Raw genomic sequence first — 22,861 nt, forward strand, 5'->3', positions numbered from 1 at the left:
TTTTAAATCCAACCTAAGGCACAGGTACCATTGTTTATGAGTTGCACAAAAGATACTAATATTTTTTTCCACTGTAGGCTTGGATTTAGTTCCCTGTATTATATCACAGAATATATTTGAAGTAGTATAGAAAATACAACATTACAGAATATAGCATCAACATATGACTGCAAATATTTAAACTCTGATATTTCTTAAGTTTGAGCAGCTACCATCTGAAAGACAATTGTGGAATGATTTTTTCACAGCACAAAGCAAGTCCTTAATTCATAGCAGGAAGAGACTTTTCATACCCTGAAACATCAAAGTATCCCTTTTCTTTAACGTTTTTAAGTCTCCCAAGGTAAAAAGTATACTTTAGGTACACATAAATGGATTTCAGAGACTTATCAATATTTCTTTGACAATTTCTGACAACACCGGTAACACTGCAGTAATTTTCTTAGAAGTCAGGTATCAAAACCTTTTTCTGGAAGTCATCAATACAGACATAAATGTACCAAATAAAAAAGGCATAATAGAGTTTACACTGATTATCTCTCTTCTGTTTTCAACAAGTTAAGCTCTGAGTAATCCCATCCTGTGCTTGTGCTCTGAGTAATCCAGCTGTGAAAAAGGAATGTAATCTATACTACCAACTTGCTAGTTTTTTATCTTTTCTCTCTTTGTATTATTTATGAGGTAGGTACAGTTTGCAGATACAACTTTAGTCTCTGGCATCTAGGCCATTTTAAAGTTTAGTCTGCCTTCAGCTTTCTTGAATGTATATTTAAGCCACACAATCCTAGCTAATAGAGCTATGTCCTTTGTGAAGGCGCTTAAGATTTTATTCTTCCTCTTGTTCAGGGACTTTCCTGTTCCAGAGGAAAGAAGTCAAACAATAACAAGCAGCATTGTATGATGAGAAAATTGTGGCCAGAAAACATTTCTAGGCTACTCCAATCAAGACTTCCCTAGCCTTTCCTAGGGAAGAAGTGTATGGTTTGAGAGAAGATCTGATGGAAGGCACATAGGGGAATCAAGGAGGTTTAAAAATACCAAACTTAGACGATTGAGTTCAAATAATGAGATATAGTGGCCTAAGCAAGAATTACAAAGGGCAAAATTTCTCTTCTCAAGAGAGAGAATGTCAGAGACATAGGCACTTTTAGTTCAAACTTCTGCACTGCAGTATGCATGCAACTCATCCCTCCTATCCAAAATGGCATATTGTTTTCCAAAACAGAAGATTCTGCACCTGATTGCAGCCCAAATCTACAAAGGCAAAAGGTGATGGCAATAAGATACATAGGATCTTCAGAAGGGGAGGAGAGATACAGAGAGCTTTGCTTTTTTTTTTTTTTTTTTTTTTTAGGAGAGAAGTTGATGAGAAAGTGAAAAAAGAATGAGGAAGAGTCAGGAGGCTAGAAAAAGAAAAATGCAAACCAGGCAAGTAAGAACGTAGGGCCTGATTCACCTCTGCAGTGCTTTGTCCTGAAAGTTTCTCTTATTACATTAATGAAACTGAAAGGGTGACACAAACATAAAGGCTCCATATGGGCACAAGTTTTTCATGCCTTTGCTGGACTAGTAAAGTCTAATTGCAGGTGGCTATAAATTTTCTGACTCAATCACCTGTAAGCAGAGTAGGTGCAAGCATTTATTGAATACAATACTCCATGTTCATTGTATACTTATCCAGGGAGGTAATCACAGCTTTCTGTAACCTTATTCCAGAATGTGATGGAAAGAGTGAAACACTGTTTGCCATATTTATGGTGTCTTAAAAGTTGTCTGACTAGTCTTAGATTTATGACAATTTACAGGCTTTTCCAGTGATGTGTGCAAGAAGCTATTTACACAGCTTCTGTTCTCTGCAACTATAATTGTATATGTATAACAACATCTCTAAACACTGCATTTAAAAAAAAAATCTCTGTAGGTTTAATACGTAGATAGTTACAGCTTTTTCAACAGCTGCAGTAAGCCTCTGACAATAGGTCTCTTGTCTTTAAACAAATTCCCTAAGAGGCTTAAGGAAAATAAAGGCTGAAACACAGGTACTAGAACATAATGAAACTCTTACTCAGCTGTGAAGTTTATCTGTGACTGACTGCCCTCAGCAGATGAACAAATGCCTGAGGCCCATTAGCCCACACATCTTGAGAAGAAACCATTTCTCTGGTAAATATTGGAAATAATCCCTTCTCAGCTGAAAGACATCAGTTACAGACCAGCTGTTTTCAGAAACTATCTTTACATTGAGCCATTCTCAAATACTCCCATTTCAAACTACCAAGCCCTGAGAACAGAGTGAACCAAATGAGACCAGAGTAATAACAGATATTTGAACAATGAACTTTGGTTATAAAAAAACATTGTTCCTGATAATATGATTAAGAATTATCAGAGGTTTTGGGGTTAGATTCTGGAAAAGAACAGCTGGTTGTATTATGCAAAGGAGGCATGTCCCCCGTCAAATACATATGTGCCACTTTGGCTCATAAATGCATGCATGCAGCTGCATTTAGTACAAAGGCAGGTCCAAGTGACCCTGCAGAAACCTTGCAGCACTCCTGCAGCAGAGAAAGCCAAACCTTAAGTCTGGGCCACAGACACCATTCCTTGAATGGAAGTAGACACCAGTTAAAAAAGCAAAAGAAGAAAATGAAAGGGAAACCAGCCAAGGAAGGAAGAGGTTTTCCTTCCGTGTGAATGAGGATAACAAACAGCCTTCCTTTCCTCTTCCCTCAAACAGGGATCTTGAAAAGCAACGCTTCAGACAGCAAAACTGGGAAGATCTCAGCTGTGGACACATTTACATGGACACCAAGAACTCTCATAAGGGTTTTTCACAGAGAGATGGCAATGGAAAGACAAATGGCCCCCCCAGGATAAGACTCGCATCAAGATCCACTGTAGCATGCAGTCACTCTTGGAAAAAGGGAGTTTTAGGATGTTTTTGAATTTTGAGAAATGATGTTCAAGTATGACCAACTGACATGCAGAATATGCATCTGTACTTCAAAAAGATACATGCAGTGGACAAAAGAAAGTATTATCTAACACAGGTAATCCACTCATTTTAATCTAGTCTGAACCAGAAGCAACACTGGCTTAGTGAGCTACCAGTCTAGTTAAAAGAGGAAACACTCACAGCTGCTCTGCTCTTAACACTAGACAACTTTAGCCCTCTTCAGAAGTTCCTGGGCTCTGATTGTCTGCAGAACTGTTTCCATCTGGCAAGAAAATCATCTGTTAGGGAGCCAACTACAGCTCACCGATCCTCAGGATTGATTTCGCTCACCCTCGGTTAGATCACCCTGAAGGCTCTTCTAACTTCTACCACCTGCCAGAGCTCCCTGATGTGCATCTGCACTGTCCTCTGGTCACATCCCCTCCTAATGTTGACATAGGCAGAGATCATCAGCCAAAGATCCCTTAGTCTAAAACAGCCTCACAAGAGCACTTAGGTGAAATTCTGAGCTCTGTGGGTTTTTTTTCTACACCAGTATTGTGATACTAGGATGTAGTGGAGTTGTCTCCTTCTTTGAGCTTCATTCCCAGAGGCAATGCATGTTCACTACTGCCATTCCCTTCCACTGCATTTTGAATATCCAGCACCATGACTGAAAAAAGCCCTTCAGCTTGATTTTTTTTTCAGTGCTTTCTAAAATGAACAGTATATACTGGAGGGAAAAAAAAAAAAATAGTAGTGAAATATAATCTCAGTGTGCTCAACTCCACCTTTCCTGTGGCACTGAGGTACACGTTCTGTCGTTCTGGCTGGCCTTTAAATCTAGTGAGGTCAGGACTGGTGCCTTGAAGTAAAGCCTGCTTGCCAGACAACCATGTCTGAATCGCCAACACAGTTTTATTTTGTCTAGTGGAGTGGAAATCTGGCACTAAATGCTTTTCCCAAGTCCCAAACCACTGCAGGACTTTAAGTGGAGGAAATTTAAATTCCAAAGCTGAGTGAGCAGGACTCTGGTTCTGACTGACAAACTAGGAAATGTTCCCATTAACCACCTAAAATGCACTCTCAGGTTGGTCATAAAAAGCTGAAAGCTACCAGGGTACTCAGAGCCACTCACTATTATGGATTTGCTGGAATGAAGCAGAGGAGGAAGATAATGAGAATATTTCTTTATTTTGTTGTGAAAACACTGTCAACTTATAACTTTAGAGAAGTGATTCAGAAAGTCCTTTCAAATTACAAGATTAGCTAGACTACTGAAAACATTTAAGAATGAAAAGTGCTGGAGCTGGTCAGCTTTGAAAGTTTGCAGGTCTAACAAACTAATCTCTACAGATTGAGATGGAAGAGTTTGCAAACTGCTTTTCACTGAAGATAAGTGACAAGCATGAAAATACACAATATTAATTAAACAAATCTAAAGGTCTGGTTCATTCTCCTGTAAACAAAACCATTTAGCTGAATAAAAAGAGAAAATTATTTTCATAACCTTTATACAGTACACTTTAAAACTTTATTTCTTTTTCTCATGGAAATGTCTTCATTAATTGTATTGACAAAACAGATGTTGCAACCCTATTCCTCCTCCTACATGTAAATATTGAGTAAGCATTGTAAATATTTCTTGTAAATACAATGGGATTTCTTGCAGGCAATGTTCTAACTATTATGGAGACTTGTATGTTTAATTTGATTCCAATTGTCTAGTTTAGAAAGTCTTTTACAACTTCCTGGTAATTGTGATCCTACACCTACTTTTTGTAAAATAATAACAAAACAAATAATTTTGAAAATTCTGGGATGAAGTTGTCAAGGCTACGGTCTTGATGGAGCCAGTGGATCGATATATTATCTGGCATATTGAGTACACTATTCCCGCTTCCCAGGGATACTTGTTGAAGGTGATGGATTCTGACACATCTCTCACATTGCATATAAATTTTAAAGACAGAAGCTCTGAGAGAAACTACTCCCACTCATTATTCCATAAGTGTCACTACAGTAATGAGAGAACTTTTCTATGTGTCTCTCCAGTAGTTTGCAAGGCAATCTGAGCAGGCTGTGCTTGCCTTGGAGCTAAATTAAAACTATACAGATGTTGATATTTTGACACAGAAAAGGGCCAATATACCAGTTTATATTTGGTACAGTAGTAGCATGACTTCTCGTCAGGTTTGCACGTTGATGGAGTTTGTTACCATCCATCTGAAAAGATGGTGCAGATGTAACCATAAACAAAAAATCCAAAGCCAGAAATCACAGGAGTCTAATATATTAAAAAATTCTAATCTTTCCTCATCACTGGTGGCTTTGCACAGGTTTTGACAGTTTTATTATCCTCTTGTTTTCAGCAGACTTTGACCTGTTACTTCAGGGTGTTGCAATCAAAACAGATTACCTTGATCATCACAGTTTAAAAAATACACCTTACCTTGTTCACAGAGAGCACCTACATAGCTTGGCAGACACAAGCAAGTAAAGGTATTGAGGCCATCTATACATGTGGCTCCATTCCGGCATGGATTAGACTGGCATTCATCAATATCTACAACATCAAGATAGAATAATTCTTGTAATCAGTCCACCTCCTAGAATGGAAATGTACTTCAGCCTTAGTCATACTTATTACCAGGACCAGTTCAATACAGAAGAGTGAAGTATTGCAAAAGATCCATGTGACTGGTTTATTTACATGATAACTAGTTTCACTGTGAACAGTTCCTTTCTTATCATCCACAAGCCAAGAAGCAGTTTCTCTGAGAAATTCAACATTACTAATCCACCATTATATATCCTACACTCTGACTATTGAGTTAATTTCTAAAACCCAGACCTTCAATTCCTCGTTGGGTGTCTGAGAAAGAAGTGATACTGTGCGGTCTGTAGTCTTTTCCCATAGTGGTGGAAAATTTGACTAGAGTGTGTGACCAAGGCACACAAAAAATTCTTATCAGCTGCTGGAGACTTCCAAAACATTCAGGATTCTCAAATATTAGAAATCTTACCCTATACCATCAAACAGACTATTAATTTTAGTCTGCAAAGCAGAATATCTTGGCACCTCATTGGTTTGCATTTCTCATTTCTTCCTTGTCTAATCTTATCAAAATAAGGACAAAGCACCATAAAGACAATCTCATTTAATGACTAGTCTGATAGTAATGTTCCCAGTCATGAAATAACATTGCTCTCCCTGACTCTTCTGGCTTCTTCATCTTTTAAGTTAAAGCACTAGTTTATTTAATATAATTACTTTGTGTATGTATTTGCACAGGTTACAAGCTAGTATGTATGTAGTTTTTATGATGTTTCCTAATGAATGCTGTTCCTCTGAAACAATCACAGCTTAGATCTCAATGCTAACATCTTAGTCCAAAGTAAACTGCTAGTAGTGAGTGACTAAAATACAAGAGAGAAGTTAAACATATCTGCAAACCACCACGTATCTACAAACCAGCAACGAGTTGTGCAATCCTAAGAATAATGATTGCATCGTGCAAGGCTTCTTACAAAATAATTTAATTTTTAATAAACTATTCCAATTTTATGCTGGTTCTTATTTTTTCCAGTAATTTGGAAAGTTCTCAAGGCAACATTTTATACCTATACATAGAACTTCCCTGAGTCTCAAGTCAGTATTTTATTTCTTATATCTCAACCATCCCTGAATCCAGGCCTAAAAGTGCTGAGGCTTACTCTCTTAAGCCCCACAGAATGTAGTTCTATATGGCAACTGGCTGTGGAATGTCCCATTGTAATTCCTTTACAAGCCACTATGAGTTCTAGGGGGCAAGAAATGGCCAGATTGGGGGGGGGGGGGGGGAGGGGAGGGGAGGAGAGGAGAGGAGAGGAGAGGAGAGGAAGAGGAGAGGGAGAGGAGAGGGAGAGGAGAGGGAGAGGAGAGGGAGAGGAGAGGAGAGGAGAGGAGAGGAGAGGAGAGGAGAGGAGAGGAGAGGAGAGGAGAGGAGAGGAGAGGAGAGGAGAGGAGAGGAGAGGAGAGGAGAGGAGAGGAGAGGAGAGGAGAAAAAGCACTGGATAATTACTTTTTTTAATCACATACTGTCTTTCAAGACACAAACAGAACCATAGTCATTGTGAAGATGCTGCACATTTGGATGGTGTTGGCTTTTTTTCTCCAAAGCTATACAGGATGAGTTGAACTTGTTTTAGCAACAGTGCATGAGATTTTTTTCCTTCAAATTTTGAAGGTGGCTGTGTAACAGGCAAATCCATGGTATTTATCAGGGAATGAAGCTTATAACTTTCCAAACAGCCTACCACTTTTATCACATTTTGGCTTGCTAGTTGAAAGGAAAAGCTGGTTATTCTGCACTGTACTGGTGAGTATTTTGAAACTCACAGTCATTGCAGGTAAACACAGATGTCACAGGCAGCTTGAAGAGATCCTCAGCTAGCAGAGTTACCAAAAAATTAATTTATAAAAAGATGCATATAAATATGATAGTTACAATTTCCTTGAAATAAAAAATCAACCAGGTATTCAGTGTTCAGCTTCCCAGTCACATTTGGGATTAGTTTATTTACCACTTTTTCAAATAATTGCACAAAGCTTTTAAGAACGATCCCAAATATTAATTTTATTTGGTTTTATTTTATGTATTTATGAACTTAATGTTAGGAATTCTGGCTTATGTAGTTCGTTTAAAATTCTCCATCTTTGTGTGAGTACACATCTGTGCACTTCATGGGTAGAGAGAAAATGGGCAGATAGACCTCTTTCATTTTACTGTTCTCTTCTGAGTGTAGTGGTTTTGCCTGAGACAGGTTTTTTGGTAGTGAGGTTGCTACGAGGTTGGCTTCTTTAAACAAAGAGCTGCCAGAAGCCTCCCCTGTAGCTGACAGGTTTAGGGCCAGTCAGTTCTAAGATGGACCGCACACCTGACCCAGGCCTGGCCAATTAGTGACTGAGGTAGCACCTCTGTAAATAACATATTTGAGAAGGGAAAGAAGTTGTTGCGCAGTTGCTAAATTGCAGCAACAGGGAGTGAAAATGTGAGAACTTCTCTACAGACACCAAGGTCAATGGAGAAGGAGGAGGAGAGAGCTTAGTCCCTGAGAGAAAGACTCCCCCGAGATCTGTGGTGAGGACCATGGTGAGGCAGCTGTGCCCTTGCAGTCCATGGAAGCCAGTGGGAAGCAGAGATCCACTCGCAGCCCATGGAGGAGCCCACACCGGAGTGGGTGGATGCCTGAAGGAGGCTGTGACTCCATGGGAAGCTGACCCTGGAACAAGTTCCTGCCAGGACCTGGGAACCCATGGGGAGAGAGAAGCCCATGCCAGAGCAGATTTACTGTCAGGACTAGATCCTGTGAGGGGCTCAGGCTGGAGCAGTCAGTACCTAAAGGACTGTTCTCCTGGTGGATGATCCATGTTGGGGCAGGGTGTGAGAAGCTGCCCTCATGGGAGGCCCCATGCCAAAGCAGTTCATGAGAAACTGTAGCCCATGGGAAGGACCCACGTGGGAGAAGTTTGTGAGGGACTGTCTCCCATGGGCAGGGACCTCACAGTGTAGCAGCAGGGAGTGTGAGGAGGTGGCAAAGTCCATCTGTAACGAACTGACCACAACCCTCATCCCCCATCCACTACGCCACTGGGGAGGAAGGAAAGACAGTTTCAGGAAGAGGGAGAGATGGGAGGAGGTGTTTTTAAGATTCAGTTGCATTCCTCATCTCCTTGGTCTTACTATTCCTTTAATAAATCAAACATTTTTCTCCCCAAATTGAGGCTGTTTTGCCCATGACACTAATTGTTGAGTGATCTCTCTGTCCTTATGCCGACTCACAGACTGTTTGTTATATTTCTCTCTCTCTCCTGTCCAGTTTAGGATAGGGAGTGGTAATGTAACTTGGTGGACACCTTGCTAAACCACCACCCTGACATAAGGCCTCACTGTGGAATTTTTCAAATGTCTATGGATTCTTCAACTTCTAAACACACCACTTTTGCATATTTAATGTGTGAAAACTTTATACTCATTATTTAGGTGGCATCAGCTTACCTAATTCACACTGCTCACCACTGAAACCTGGCAAACACGTACAGATGTAAAATGAACCACGTGGGTAGCAGGTACCACCATTAAGGCAGGGATTGCTCTTGCATGGATCTTGGCCTGTTAAACAAGTAGAAAAAGAAAATTTACTCTGTAGTTTGAAGAAACTGTCATCTTTGATTTTTTGGAAGAGGAAATCTTTCTTCATTTCTGCATTGATCTTGCAGACTTTACAGTAGTTTCAGAAACTCTACTGAGAGACTATTCAGAATAAGACAGTTTCATAAAATAGTAAAGTTTATTTTCAGGCATAACTATTTTGAACTTTAACAGCAACATGACATTTATCAGGAACCAGTATAAATAATTTTCAGAATTACATTTTTTTCATAGCAGTTTGTACTGTATTTGGCAGTCATAATATTCTATTGAAGATTTAGTTTGCATGACATGACAATTAATTATAGCTGAAAAAAATTATATGAATGATGAATGGAAAATGCTTTTTGTTTTGCAAAGGGTTAGTTTATGTAGAATGACTGGGTACACAGAACATACTGTCTGGCTGCTGTCGTTTCACTTTGCTACATTTAATCGATGCCCACAGAGTCTTATTTCTTAGAAAGGATGTTTTCAGACGTATATATTTCCCACCTGTGTTTCTTAAAAAACACATTTCAAGAACACAAATAAAGATATATACATTCATCACTGAATTAAACATTAAGATAAAAGCTTACCTGCTTTAAGATCCTCAGTTGTTAAGGGAGTTATCATTAAAATAGCTTTTCCATGCAGAGCTTTATGCCTTCTGGTGATGTTTATTTCAACTGAGTTTAGACACCTACATATTCACATTTGATTGAATGCCTAGGAGCAATTACTCACACAAACAAGGTAACCAGTTCTAAATACTAACTTTTCAGTGTTAAAGGAAAATCAGGAAAATAGTCCTTCTGGGATACAAGAAGAAACCACTGGCTTTGAAAGCTTAAAATATGGGTAGAAGAGCTGTGTAACCTAAGTCAATTGAGAGACATGAGAAAAGTTAACATTTTTTGTTATATTTTTCCAAAACAATCTGACTGTGCTTCATGAAAGACAAATATCATCTATTTTACACTTTCAGGTTTGACATTCAAAGAAGTCTTCTTAAAGTACCAAGTTTCATACCTAGTCATTGGAAACTGGAATTTGAAAGCCTCTGGAAGAAAATCCCTTCTACATAAATTTGGGATTGTAATTAAATGGGCAGGATGTTTGTTTGGAGGTTTTCAAAATAATTTGATAATTTCCATAAAACTGTACTTGTTTTAGGACTGCTTCACTGAAATTCCCAAATATAGGGCCATGTTAAGCACCTAAAGATGTTTTTTGTGGTTTTTGTCTGTTTATCCTCTTACAGACTGGATGTTTTCCCAGTAAACATTTTAAAATTGATAGCTACCTGGATCATTTGAAGAAAGATAAAAAATACACTATAAAATTAAACCAGTTCAGTTCTTTCCTCAACTATATATACACAACATATGAATTGAAGTGATTGCTACTCATATTGAGCCTATCTGCTCCATCTGTGTATATGCTGAAATAGTACCTGATAACTATTCTGTAAAACAAAATACTATGCCAAATGATGTCTGACAAAAAGGCCTCTAATTTATAAGAGACAGACAATGTATCAACCAGTTCAAGCTACAGATAGGATGAAAACATGAAGTCTAGGTATCCTCTTGCCTGGAAAGTTATCTTGTAGGTTAAGAAATTTTTATAGAAAATTCTGATGCTAAAATGCATATTAGATCTGCTCTTTAAATCAACTGCAAGATGTTATAAAACAACCTTACCTAGAAAACAACTGTATACATACTATCATCATGCCAACACAGAAAAGCTATCAAGAGAAATTATCTGTTTGAAATTGGAAAATGAAACATTTATAGTTTTAATTCTCTACCACAACCAGTGTTACCTTCCTGTCTTTTAGGACTGTCTGGTCATCTTAAGTCTGATCCAGAGCTCCATCATGCAAACACTCTGGAAAAGTCACAGAGGTGGGGTTTTGGTACCCGCATTCTCCTTCATTTTGTAGGGGTTACAATCTTGCTGATTTTAGCTCGAGGCTCACAAGTTCTGTTGTTATTTTACACAATGCTCTGATTGTCATATCTCTTATCAGAGCTAAGACACACATTTACAAGTATCACAACAAACAAATACAACAGTGATCATATTTGGAAGTTACCTGGAATTTGCACTGCTGTGCCTTCAACTGAACCCACACTGGTGCCAAGCAGGAAATCTGATCCATTAGTGACTTCCAGAAGAGAAAATGATGAAGTTACAAGTTCAGTAGTATTTGGCTCCTCAGAGCTTATCGTTGACTGCTCATTTTGATATGGACTGTTTCCAGGGGCTGTGCTGTTTGTTGCAATGTTAGAAGAAATTGTTGTGACCTCCTCTGAACCAAACAAACCTGGTTGTGGTTTTGTGCTTCTATCCAAAGGTTGTGAAGATGAAGCTAGCATTGTAACTGCTTCCTGGTCAGGCTTGAATACTTCGCTTTCAACACTACTAGGTGAATCTGAAACAGGTGTGGAAAAAAGCCATGGGATCTCTCTTTCAGTACTCCTGTCCTCTCCTTGATGGGGGGTATTCACTGTCTCTGAAGACACTTCAACATTTATTGTGCTAACTTGTGGAAAATCTGTATTCACACTTTCTCCAAAATTCAGAAAAGCAGTGGGCAAGACATGTATTGATGGAGAATCTCCAGAAACAATGCCTTCTTCTTCTACAGCTGAATCAGTTACAGAGGTTTCTGTCTCCTCTGTCCTGGCTGTCACAAGTCTATTAAAGTGAGGAGTACTTTCTGTAGTTGTGCTTTCTGAAATAGGCTTGAGAGAAAACTCCAGCAGAGAAGACTCTGTTCTGTCAAGGAGGTCTGTAGTGGGTGGTTTATATGTTGCTGCAATGTCGGAACTAACCTCTTTGAAGGTTCCTTCTGATGAATGATCAGACTGATTTGAATCCTTTGATGATGATGTACTTGGAATTATACGCTCAGGATACTCAGATACTCCATTGACTAACTGAATAGTCACTGAGGATTTAGGAGTTTGAGATGCAGAATAAAAGGTCACTGATTCTGTTTCTTCATATTCTATTGATGCCGATTTTGTGTTTGTGTATATTGTAGGATGTTTTTCATCACTCTTGCTAGATGATGTAGTTGTCAGTGGGGATGTATATTGTGTGGTGACAATACTTACATCAAGCATGTCAATTGTTGAAGCCTTTCCTGTTTCAGCAGTTAAAACAGATGTAAGAGAAGGAACTACAGACTGCTTATCATCCAGTTCTTCTTGTCCCATTCCAGAAAAGCCAGAGATAGAGATTGTTTCACTTTGATCTGCTATTACTTGGTTATTTGTTGAAGTATTCAGCTCATAGGTATCTTCTGGTGTGCTTGTTACATGTTTAGACTCATGAGGAGCAGGAGGGCTTACCAGCGATGGTACTGTAGGAAGGAAAATGCTCAGTTCAGAGAGTTTGGTAGTGATAAGAGTTTCTGTTGAAAACTTCATGGTGTTCTCTGAATCCAAATCCTTGTCATCTGATTTTAGCCTGTGCCCAGTTGTTACTAATTCACTATTTGGTGAACTGGAAGTACTTAAAGGACTATCACCAGATCCAATTGTCTTCTCTTTGGTTACAGAAAATGTAGATGCTGAATCATATTTCTCTCCTTCAGCTGTATTGCTGTCATCACTGCCATATGTTGATTGTATAACCAGATTTGGCATTGTCTGCACACTTATTATATCTTCAATCATTGATTTTGAGTGATCCATGTCTATAATAGTTGTTTCTTCTGATGGTATTTGAAGTCGTTCTTCAATTAATGTAATATCACCATAAACAGAAACGTTCAATATAACACTTTTTTTATCATCAATCATGGGAATAATTTTCTCATATATCCCAGTATCGCTTGTTAGTTCTTCTACTTTAGCTGTCTTTGGTTGAACCGTAGATGGATTTGCCACCATCTCTTTGTCTTCTTTAAAAAGGGATTCTAGTCCTGTGGTCACAGTGTGTGACCCATCTATCGATGTCTCTGTTGTCATAACTTCAGAATAAACTTCCCCAGGAACACTAGATGAAGCATTTAGGTCTACTTTTGACACAGGGGGTATTGACAAATGAGTAAACATATCAGAAGATGAATCCAAAACACCAACCCAGCCAGATCCTTCTCCAGAGCTTTCAGGTAATACTCTACTTGGCATTTTTGTTGTTGATGTTACAAGCAATTCTTCAGTTTCAAGATTAGGAGTTCCACCCAGTATTACAGAAGCAGGAGTTACACCACCTTTAATCAGCAAATGCGAAGTTTCCTCTTGAGTTACAGCTGTAGAAGTAGCTATTGTCCTATTTGTTTCATCTTCTTCCCTCCTATAATCTGTTTCCTTATCGTGAGGTTCTTCAGTTGTAACAAAATAATGTGTCATCTCTCTAATTTCTTTAGAGCTGAAGCTCTTGGAACTCTCTTCTGTTAAATGTGGGGAGCTGGTGATCACAGAGCTGGGGAACTGGTCTGTTTCTGACAGCAGCTCAGTTACAGCACTTGTAACTTCTCCATTAGCTTCAGCATTTGATTCAATGCTTCCTCTTTCAAAGTATTGTTCCTTGACAGTTGAAAATTTGGGTCCCATATTTGCAGGATGAGAGGCTTGAGGACTTGAAGTACTTGTGATTTCTTTGACAGTTGATGGCACTGCAGAAGGAATAACAGCAAGGTCATCTCCCGATCCTTGTCCTGAAAACAACGGATCAGCAATGGACTCATGATCTGTCAGCTTTTCTTCTTCAGGTGTCAGGAGTGATCTGGGACTAACTTTCGTAGGGAAACTGGTTTGTATCAGCTCCTCCTCTTGCTCTGTATCTGTAACTGGAGAGCTTATATATTTCCTTTCAATCTGTACAGACTCAGTTACTATGACATCATCAAATGGCAAAGGTATTTTCTTAACAGATTCAGTTTCTAGTTCCTTTTCTTCTGAATACGAACTGACAGTTGGAACATTTAAAAACACCAGATTTTCATGGTTAGCCTGTGTACTTTTAAGGAATGGGTTTGTTGTTGTTTCTTCAGAAGATTCTATAGCTTTTGACGACATTTCCCTTGGCCTGTGTTCTTCAGAGCGTGCATCTTCCACTAAAGGATTCTTTGTAGAAAAGGTTCTCACTGTCGATTCATCAATTGTTTTCTCTTCCATTCTTACGTCAGTTACAGTTCCCATTGTGGTTACTTCATGTTCACTACTTGCGACTAGTTGATCAGGTTCAGTAGTGAAGGCACGATCCATAGATGGTGTGCTGACAACTTCTTTTTCGTACTTCTCTTCTGTTACTGGTTTCCTAGTGGAAGAAACTGCTGGTTTTGCAAGTGATTCAAAGAATGTATCTGCTTCTCCAGATCCCTGATCAATAAATAAGGAATGACTTTCAATTATTTCTTCAGTAGGTCCATTAGATAAAAGTTTTGTGGTGCTGCTGTCACCTTTGAGTTCTTCCCCAGAGCCATGCTCAGTCAAGAGAATTTTGCCAAATGAGACAGTTGAAGAACCAAGTTTTGCATTTTTGCTTTCTGTAGATTCAGCTACTGCTTTTATACTGCCAGTCCCATGTGTCACCATGATGTCATGAGGATTGTTGCTAACTACTGATTCTGGAGATGATGTGACCTCACCTGTTTCTGAATCTTCAGTTTTAATTCCTGGTGTAACATGAAGTATTCTCTCCTTTCTAGAGTCAGGGCTAGATTTTACCTCAGAAGCAGGTGTGTAAGATGTTTCTGTTCCCTGGTTTTGTTCTCCCAGATTTTCTGGGCTAGACAAATCCTGGGATATCTGAGTTGCCACATCAGGCTCCTTTGTTAATGCAACTGAGCCAGTACTTGAAACTGATATTGCCGATTCATCTGTTTTTACATGATCTCCATCTTCTGTTGTTGCATTCTTCGGTGAAGTGTCATCTATACTGTAAAATTTTCTTTCATGCTTTTGTGTTTGTGTTTCAGTGACAGGCCTTAACAGAGTTGAAGTCAAAGTAGCAGACTCGGTGATAACATCTATGTCTCCAGAACCTGAATCAATAAATGGGGAGTCAGTACTTACCACTTTTCTTGTGGGACTCCCTGAAAATATGCCTGCTGGTTCTTCTGCTGATCCTTCATGAACAAAAAGCTTCTTCTCTCTCAAGGGAGGAACAGTGGTCACCCTTTTGATTTCAGAACTTATGATACCTGTAACTGGTACTGTTCTTCTTAGCAGACTGGGCTCTTGATTTACAGTTCTGACTTCACTAGTAGTGTCCCAAAGTTTATTCAACTCCAAATTTGCCTCTGTAGCAGTAGCTGAATTTTCCTGATTTAAATAATCAGTGGTCTGTATTTCTTCTTCATCTTCAATATTCTTGTCAGTTACATGAGAGCTGGCAACTACCTTTTCCATAACAAATTCAGAAACAGAATTGGTGGCAGCAGTTAGTTCAGAACTCTTATCAAAAGCAGAATAAAGTGTGCTTACTTCTCTAGGCAAAGCAGAGGTGATTCCTGAAACCGCTACAGAAATTTCTGTTGGCAGTACTGCATCTGAGCCGAAAGAAATATCTTTCATTGAAAGTGTTTCTGGTACTGTCGTTTCTGTTGTCATGGCTGAAGTTGTAGCAATGTCCTCTTCTACATCTCCAGAGCCTTCTAGAACTACAAAAGAAGCAGCACTCAACTCAGACTTTGCTGGATGACTACTTGTTGCCTGAAGGCTTTCAACAGGGTAATTTGCATTAAGTTTAATAGTTGATTTATAATAATCTCCTGGAGCAGGGGTGGTCTTCTCTGGAATAAAGTCTTTCACACCTATGCCTTTTGTAGCAAGATTAAACACTGCATCTAGAGAAGGTGTTACATCGGAACTTTCCACAGTAAATGCATCAGGAGCAGAAGTTATACTCCATTTTTTTTCATCGTCTTTCTTTCTTGACATAGTTACAATTTCAGAGAAGACAGATCTGGATAAATCAGATTCGGTGGAGCCATCTCCAGAAGATTCACTAGTAATCAAAAGCAAATTTTTTGTATCTTTAGTCGAGCTTTCGGTTTTATGCCATGTTATGGTCTCTTTATTGTTTTGCTGTGGCTGCTCATATTGAGAGGTAATGGCTATTGATTTATCTGTTGTGGCAACTTCTGACTCACCACTGTAAACAGGTTCTAACATTGCAACATCTGCTGTCGGTTGTGTAACTTCAAATGCCCCTATTAATTCTCCAGCTTTGATTGGTTGCATAGTACCAGAAGCTTCAGTTTCAGGTATTATAAATGTATTTGTTTCATTGATTTGAGAAAACGTGACATTTTTTGAATGTGCAACACTTTCAATTTGGTCACTTCTGGCTTCCTCAGCTTTTGTGCTTTTAGGTGCACTAGTAACTTGTTGCTTTCCATTGATGAACTGCAAAGCTGGAGGAGTTGTAACATCTGTACTATTTTCACAGTCTTCCTCTTCTTCAAACTCTATAAAGTTTGGAAAGAAAGGATCCAATATTATATATTCAGATGAATCCTGCACAGATTCTGAAGTACAGGGTTCAGTCTGAGCTGATTCTGCATCAGTGTGGGGTTCATCTATTGCATGAGGAAGCATGTGGCGACTGAACAGATCCAAAAATGCATTCACCGGATGATCTGCAAAAAAAAGAAAGCTTTTCATAATCCCTAAGTGACAGTGATGGTTGCACAATATAGTAGACATGCGAAGTACAAGTGATCCATTGGAGAAAAAACACAATTCAAAACAATACATAGTAAATTCAGCGTGTTCTTCTGTTGATACAAAGTTAAAAGCTGGCACAATGTTTGACTTTATAACTGAAGCCTTTGTGTTTACTGAACACATTGATAACATTATACTGTTGATTATCATGCCAAATCCACATCTGACATAACTTACCCTACCCACTCCAGAAAAGAGAAGAAATTATTTTCAGACAAAAAGACTCTGGTCCCAACCTGTAGCAACGGCTTCCATGGATTTGAGACACTAGCTAACCTTCACCAAAAACCGAACATAGGCAAATCTAAGCAAGGTAAAATCTAAAATAAAATAGGGCATATAGAATATACCTGTGTAATTACATCTGCTCTTAATGTAGAGTAATTCAGATTTCCAGAAACATCATAAAAACTACATTAGTTGCTCTGTTCTTTACACTTGGAACCTAGGTCAGTAAAAAAAGGCTTGCTTTACAAAGTTGTTGCTATTTAGCATTATAAGGCACAGTGAAGTAAATAAGAAAAACATATATCTCAGATTCAAAAATCAGTTCAGTAACACTAGTAAAGTCAAGCTATTTTCTTCTGCTTACCACCACTCACTTTGAATTCCTTACACAGCCCCATATATAAGAAACCTCTCATTTTTTTTCTAGGTGGCCAAGCAGATAAAAAGGAGGAAGAAAGTTCTAAGTAGGTAAGGTTTTAGCTGCAGAAGCTCTCACAAATTTCTCTAGGAGTTATGATAGAAACTTTTAAAATGTGCCTTCTCAACCCAAACATTACCTTCTATTCCAGACAGTAGATGCTGATCTCATTAAAAAGATAAAACAGACTCAGAAAAAAGTGCAAAAGGTCACGCTTGGAAAACTGATTGGCACGTGGAAATTTTGTGCCAAAATCTTGTTCCACAAATGTATCTTCTGAGTCTGTGTTTATAGCCAAGCTGTCCAAAGCAAAATTAGTGTTTGCTGGTACAAACTGGAGGGTTTTTTTCTGTATCTGCCAGCAGAGAATCTGAACCAATATACAGGACTCCTGTCTTACAGTGCTGTTAGCAATAACTGCCCCTCAAAGAATACATGCAGATATTCTGGCATATCCATTATTTTCCAGAGAGCAATTTTTAAGTAAATCATCCCCATAAAAACTATTTATAAGATGTAAAATAATGAGAATCTGACAAGTGAAGTATTTCATCAGTTTAAAGTAATTCCTCTATATGAATATCATTTAACCTCTATGACTACTGAGCCCTCAGAGATAATCAGGTGATCATTTCATAAAATACTGTATTGAATCACACTAAACTGGTACAGGCCACTGTGAAAGACTTGTGATTCGTTGACTTGAGGTATTTTTTGTGTGCAAATTGACTGCAACATAGGTCTTGAGGCTGCCTAATGCCACAGAAAAGTATAGCTTCTGCAGCTATTTAGTTGAAACTTCCCAGATCTCCCTTTCAAATTTTGTTCAAGCAGAAAAGCAAGAACTTATTTTTCCAAGATCTGCAATATGACATGGACAAGCATGTCTAAGATCACTTACAGAAGCCACAAATTTTAGCGAACGGCAACACTAGTCATGAGAAATCACATTTTCATAAAAGTAGAAGCTCTAATCAACACAGAATTGAAGACCTTTTCAAAACTGTGAGTATAGCAATGCATGGGAATTCAATAACTGAAAGGAGAATGGCAAATGAAAGCTGCCAGGAACTTTGAAAGTTTCTGATTCTCAGTAAATTCACTATAAAATAACTCCACTAATGTACAGAACTAGAGAACTATACATAGAAGTGTGCATGGACAAGTAAAATAGATTGACCTATGTCCACAGCTTGAGTGTGGTATATGTGGCACAAGGATTATTATGATTTCATACACAGTTGTTAGGATTGTGTGCACAATTGTTTTTACACAGAGTTATACTTTGAAAAAAACAACAAACCTGGATGAGACTAGATAGGCTATAATTTGTAGGAGAGTACCACGACTAACAAGTTCTGACCAGTGTATAATTTTTGCAGCAGTGCACACCTGGAAGTCCCTCAAATTACTAGCTCACGCCAAATCATTTATGTTAGGTAATAAATTTAACAAACAACATCTGTTCCAAATTCACCAAAAAGACATATACAAATTCTTACAGATGCAAAGATCTCTATCAGATTTTACTCTTACTTTGTTAGCTTTTTCAAGACTTCACATGCCACAAAGATCCACATAAAAGAAAGTTAGCCAAAAGTATGATATTCCAATAATAAACTTTCAGGAGGCTCTTCTGGATGAAATAGTTTGGTTTTGAAAGTTTGAGGAACATCAGAGTCTGTTTTCTATTAATTCTCTATTAATTCTTCATTCAAAATAAGCTTATTACCATCTAACCTAGCATCCTGTAGATAACAGAGGCCTTGCCTGAACTACTATGTCCAGATTTGGGCTCCCCAACTCAAGAGCAACAAGGAACTTCTAGAGAGAGTTCAGCACAGGGGCATCAAGATAATCAGGGGACTGGAGCATCTTTCTTATGAGGGAAGGCTGTGGGAACTGGGGCTGTTCAGTCTGGAGGAAATTGAGGAGAAATCTCATTAATATTTAAAATATTAATTAAGTACTTAAGTATTTAAAAGATGTATGTCAAAAGGATGGATGGTCACTTTTTTCTGTAGGGTCCAGTGATATAATTAGGGATAATGGACAAAAGAACGACATAAGGTAAAAAATCTTTCCTGTGAGGGTGAGGGAGCACTGGAACAAACTGCCCAGAGAGGTTATGGAGTCTCCTTCTCTGGAGAGTTTCAAAACCCTCCTGGAGGCGTTCCTGTGTGACCTGATCTAAGTGGACTTGCTTGAGCAGGAGGCTTGGACTAGATAATTTCTAGAGGTTCCTTCCTACCATTCTGTGATTCTACGATCCACCTCTGGATTCCAGCAATATATCTATTTATTACTTCAGAGCAACATGATAAGTTATTTGTGAGAAGAATTAAGAAGTATTAGAGATCTGATAAGCCCACAAAACTTACACAAATACTCATGAAATGTTCTGTGGACTCTGTATCTGGCCCTATATTTTGATTAAAATAGCCTTAAAAATAATTAAAAAAAAAAGGCCTGTTTTTTTTGAAAGCACAGATTTCATTGCATAATGTGACACTATCACAAACTCTATAATGTTCACTACCAAGAATCCATAACCACAAGACAGTTTCTCATGAAAAAACAAAATAGTTTGCATTAATAAAATTTCTTTCTGCACTTGATAACCAGAAAATTTCAGTTTTGGCTTCAACAGAAATAATATCAGGGTGAATTTAGACCATGGTGTGACTAAATTGTGATTAATATATATGGAGGTTTGTATCAAATTTCTACAAATGTAATATTCAGTGACTGTGAAAAAGGTAAGCAGGCAAATTGCAACTAAAAAAAAAAAGGTTTACCTCAGAGAGAAAAACAACAAACAATATAAGATAAAAATCGAGAATATCTGAGTTTGTTTCCCTATGTGGATACATGCTAACAACTCCATCTTCCTTCCTAAGTATCTTGTTTCTTCCTCATAGATATGTACTCTACATTTATTTTCATACTTTCCCTCTTCTTTACTACAACTGTTCTCCACAGTACTATGGTCATCACTCCCTGTAGAAGACTCCCATCACACACATGATGATAAACTTCTATTCCTTGGCAACAGCATTAAGCATCACTTCCAACAGCCTTAAACAACCACTTCCAACTGATCGATGCTCTAAAATCAAGGTCAGAGCTATCTGGGATTAGGACCAGAGGACAAGCAAAATATCTAATACCTAGATTTAGCACAATGGTTAAACTCATCATGGACGAACAGACCACCACCTTAGGCTACTAAATGATAGATTTCTCAGGTTTGATAGCAGCTATTGATCTGACCAGTTGTGTAGATTCGGAGAATTTCCTGCAAACTGAAGCTGCTAAGAAAAGCAGATCCCAATGGGACAATCCACAGAATAATTCACTAAATATGCATGCTGTGTTCATAGAATCATAGAATGGTAGAGGTTGGAAGGGACCTTTAAATATGATCTAGTCCAACTCCCCTGAAGAAGCAGGTCCACCTAGATCAGGTCATATAGGATCATGTCCAGCGAGTCTTGAAGACCTCCAAGAGTACATGGGGAGCAGAACCTACTTTGACCTGCTGGTCACACTCTTCTTGAGGTATTCCAAGATGCCATTGGCCTTCTTGGCCACGAAGGCACACTGCTGACTCATGTTTAGTTTATTGTCAACCAGGACTCCTAGATGTATCTCTGCAGAGCTACTCTCCAGCAAGTCAATCACCAGTCTGTATTGGTTCAATTAGGATTCTCTGAATAACCTAAACTAATAGCTTTAATGTGTTATTTCAAAGTCCCTGCATGTTTGTTAGACATTCCTGATGAGTTTGCAAATGAGACCTACTGAAAGTGAGCCTACAATCAGCACACTTAATTTCAGTCAACAGGTGCCTCCACTTTATCTGGAAAATACTTAGGAATCCTCAAGGTACAAGAGATTCAAAACAGTTTCTTGAAAACCACTGAAAGTCCAAGCATATCTGGGCTTTGGAGAAGATCTAGCATGAGGAAAGCTTTGAACAGCTTTATGTCATATATTGACTCTCCTGAACTTCAACTCTGCCAGGGGTCAGATTTTCAATTTGAGTAGATTCAAGCAGTTTTATGACTGCAGCTTGCTGAATTTCCTCCAGTGAAACAAAACCTAACTACTTCCACAGGAATATGTCAGTCTCATTGAATATATTTTGTTCTAAAAACATACTGAATAAATAAAGAAGTGATCTGACAAGATGGCCCCCATACAAAAAAAAAAAAAATTTTGTTTGTTTCAAGACCTTTGTATTTAGGATTTGTTTCCACCCTTAAAATAATATACTTAAAATGGAACAGAAAGCTTCAATTTAACAGAAATAAAGCATTCTGATAACATCTTTTTGAGCTATTTTGTTTCATAAGAAAGGGATTTTTTTTTACTTGTTCTTTTCATCTCATTTCAAAAGAAATAAGATCTTGAAATACAGACGTTTCCTGCTGAAGGAAAATTCCAAGTGTCAGCCTTCAGTACATGAAATTCCTTTAACTTGTGCCATCTTGTAATATCATTAACCCACCTAAGCACGGTCAAAGTGCAACAGTGCTTCAGGCATACCCCATCTTCCCCATCAGGAAAAGGTGGGAATATTGCCAAGGAGCTGGTCTAAGGTGTTAAAGAAACATGGCTACTATTATACACATCTAAGCAAAAGACAACAAGGAAAGGTCCAGAAATAATTAAGGTTTTCATGATTTTAATCCTTCTGCTTCACCTTAACATGACTAGCATGTATGATGAAGTCTAGTAAAATCCAGCTCCTGATTACTATTCAGTCTAAATAAACAAAAGGTTTTATTTAGTTCACTTAAAAATGTTCCCCAGCTGGATATATATTTGTAAAAGTTCTGTTAATTTTGGCTCCCTTTAGAAATGCTTAGGATGTAGAGCATGTTTCAATAGGTTTATTTTTCTTTACCCTCTAAATTTTATCGAAACTTATGTTTTGTTCTTCTCCCAAAAATCAAAAGAGGAGTTTGCATTGTTTTAAATCTCATCAGCAGTTCAAAAAATCATAAAAAATAACATATAACTTGAGTAAGCTTAAAAATCTCAGTTACTCAAGTAAATTTCTGTAAGAAAGTATCGAAAAAGAGTAATATTCGTGCAGCTGTCTGGGTAGGAGTTGAAAGTAATTCAAGGTGGGTGGTCAGTCTTGCCTACTCAAATTCACTTATCCAGTGTGCTTTACCATATTTAGTTGTCTCAGTTTCCATGCAAGATACAGTGAGTATCAATTGCTGGCATGTTCCTAAACTGCAGTGGTTTTTACAGCTATACCATTCCGCCAAGCTTCATCTTGACAGAGTTCCTGGCTATGACTAGAAACACCTGTGGAAAATGGGTGTTGGTTATGTGGACATCTGGTTTGCACAGGGCTGTGGCCTATGTGGCTGTGCTTAAACACTCCTGC

At 38.3% G+C, this 22,861-nt stretch overlaps 1 protein-coding gene across 1 annotated transcript in view; it reads right to left on the minus strand.

Moving 5' to 3' along the window:
* The window catches only part of VCAN (versican), a 114,499-nt gene that overhangs the window by 20,811 nt on the left and 70,827 nt on the right, over window positions 1-22,861 (minus strand). The window contains exons 7-8 of the mRNA XM_062017876.1: window positions 8,977-9,090; window positions 5,388-5,501 (exon numbers count right to left, since the gene is read on the minus strand). Of these exons, the coding sequence (XP_061873860.1) occupies window positions 5,388-5,501; window positions 8,977-9,090 (228 nt within the window). The remainder of the gene's footprint in view (window positions 1-5,387; window positions 5,502-8,976; window positions 9,091-22,861) is intronic.

Source organism: Colius striatus, chromosome Z (genome assembly GCF_028858725.1).
Source record: "Colius striatus isolate bColStr4 chromosome Z, bColStr4.1.hap1, whole genome shotgun sequence".
Classification (NCBI taxonomy): Eukaryota; Metazoa; Chordata; class Aves; order Coliiformes; family Coliidae; genus Colius; species Colius striatus.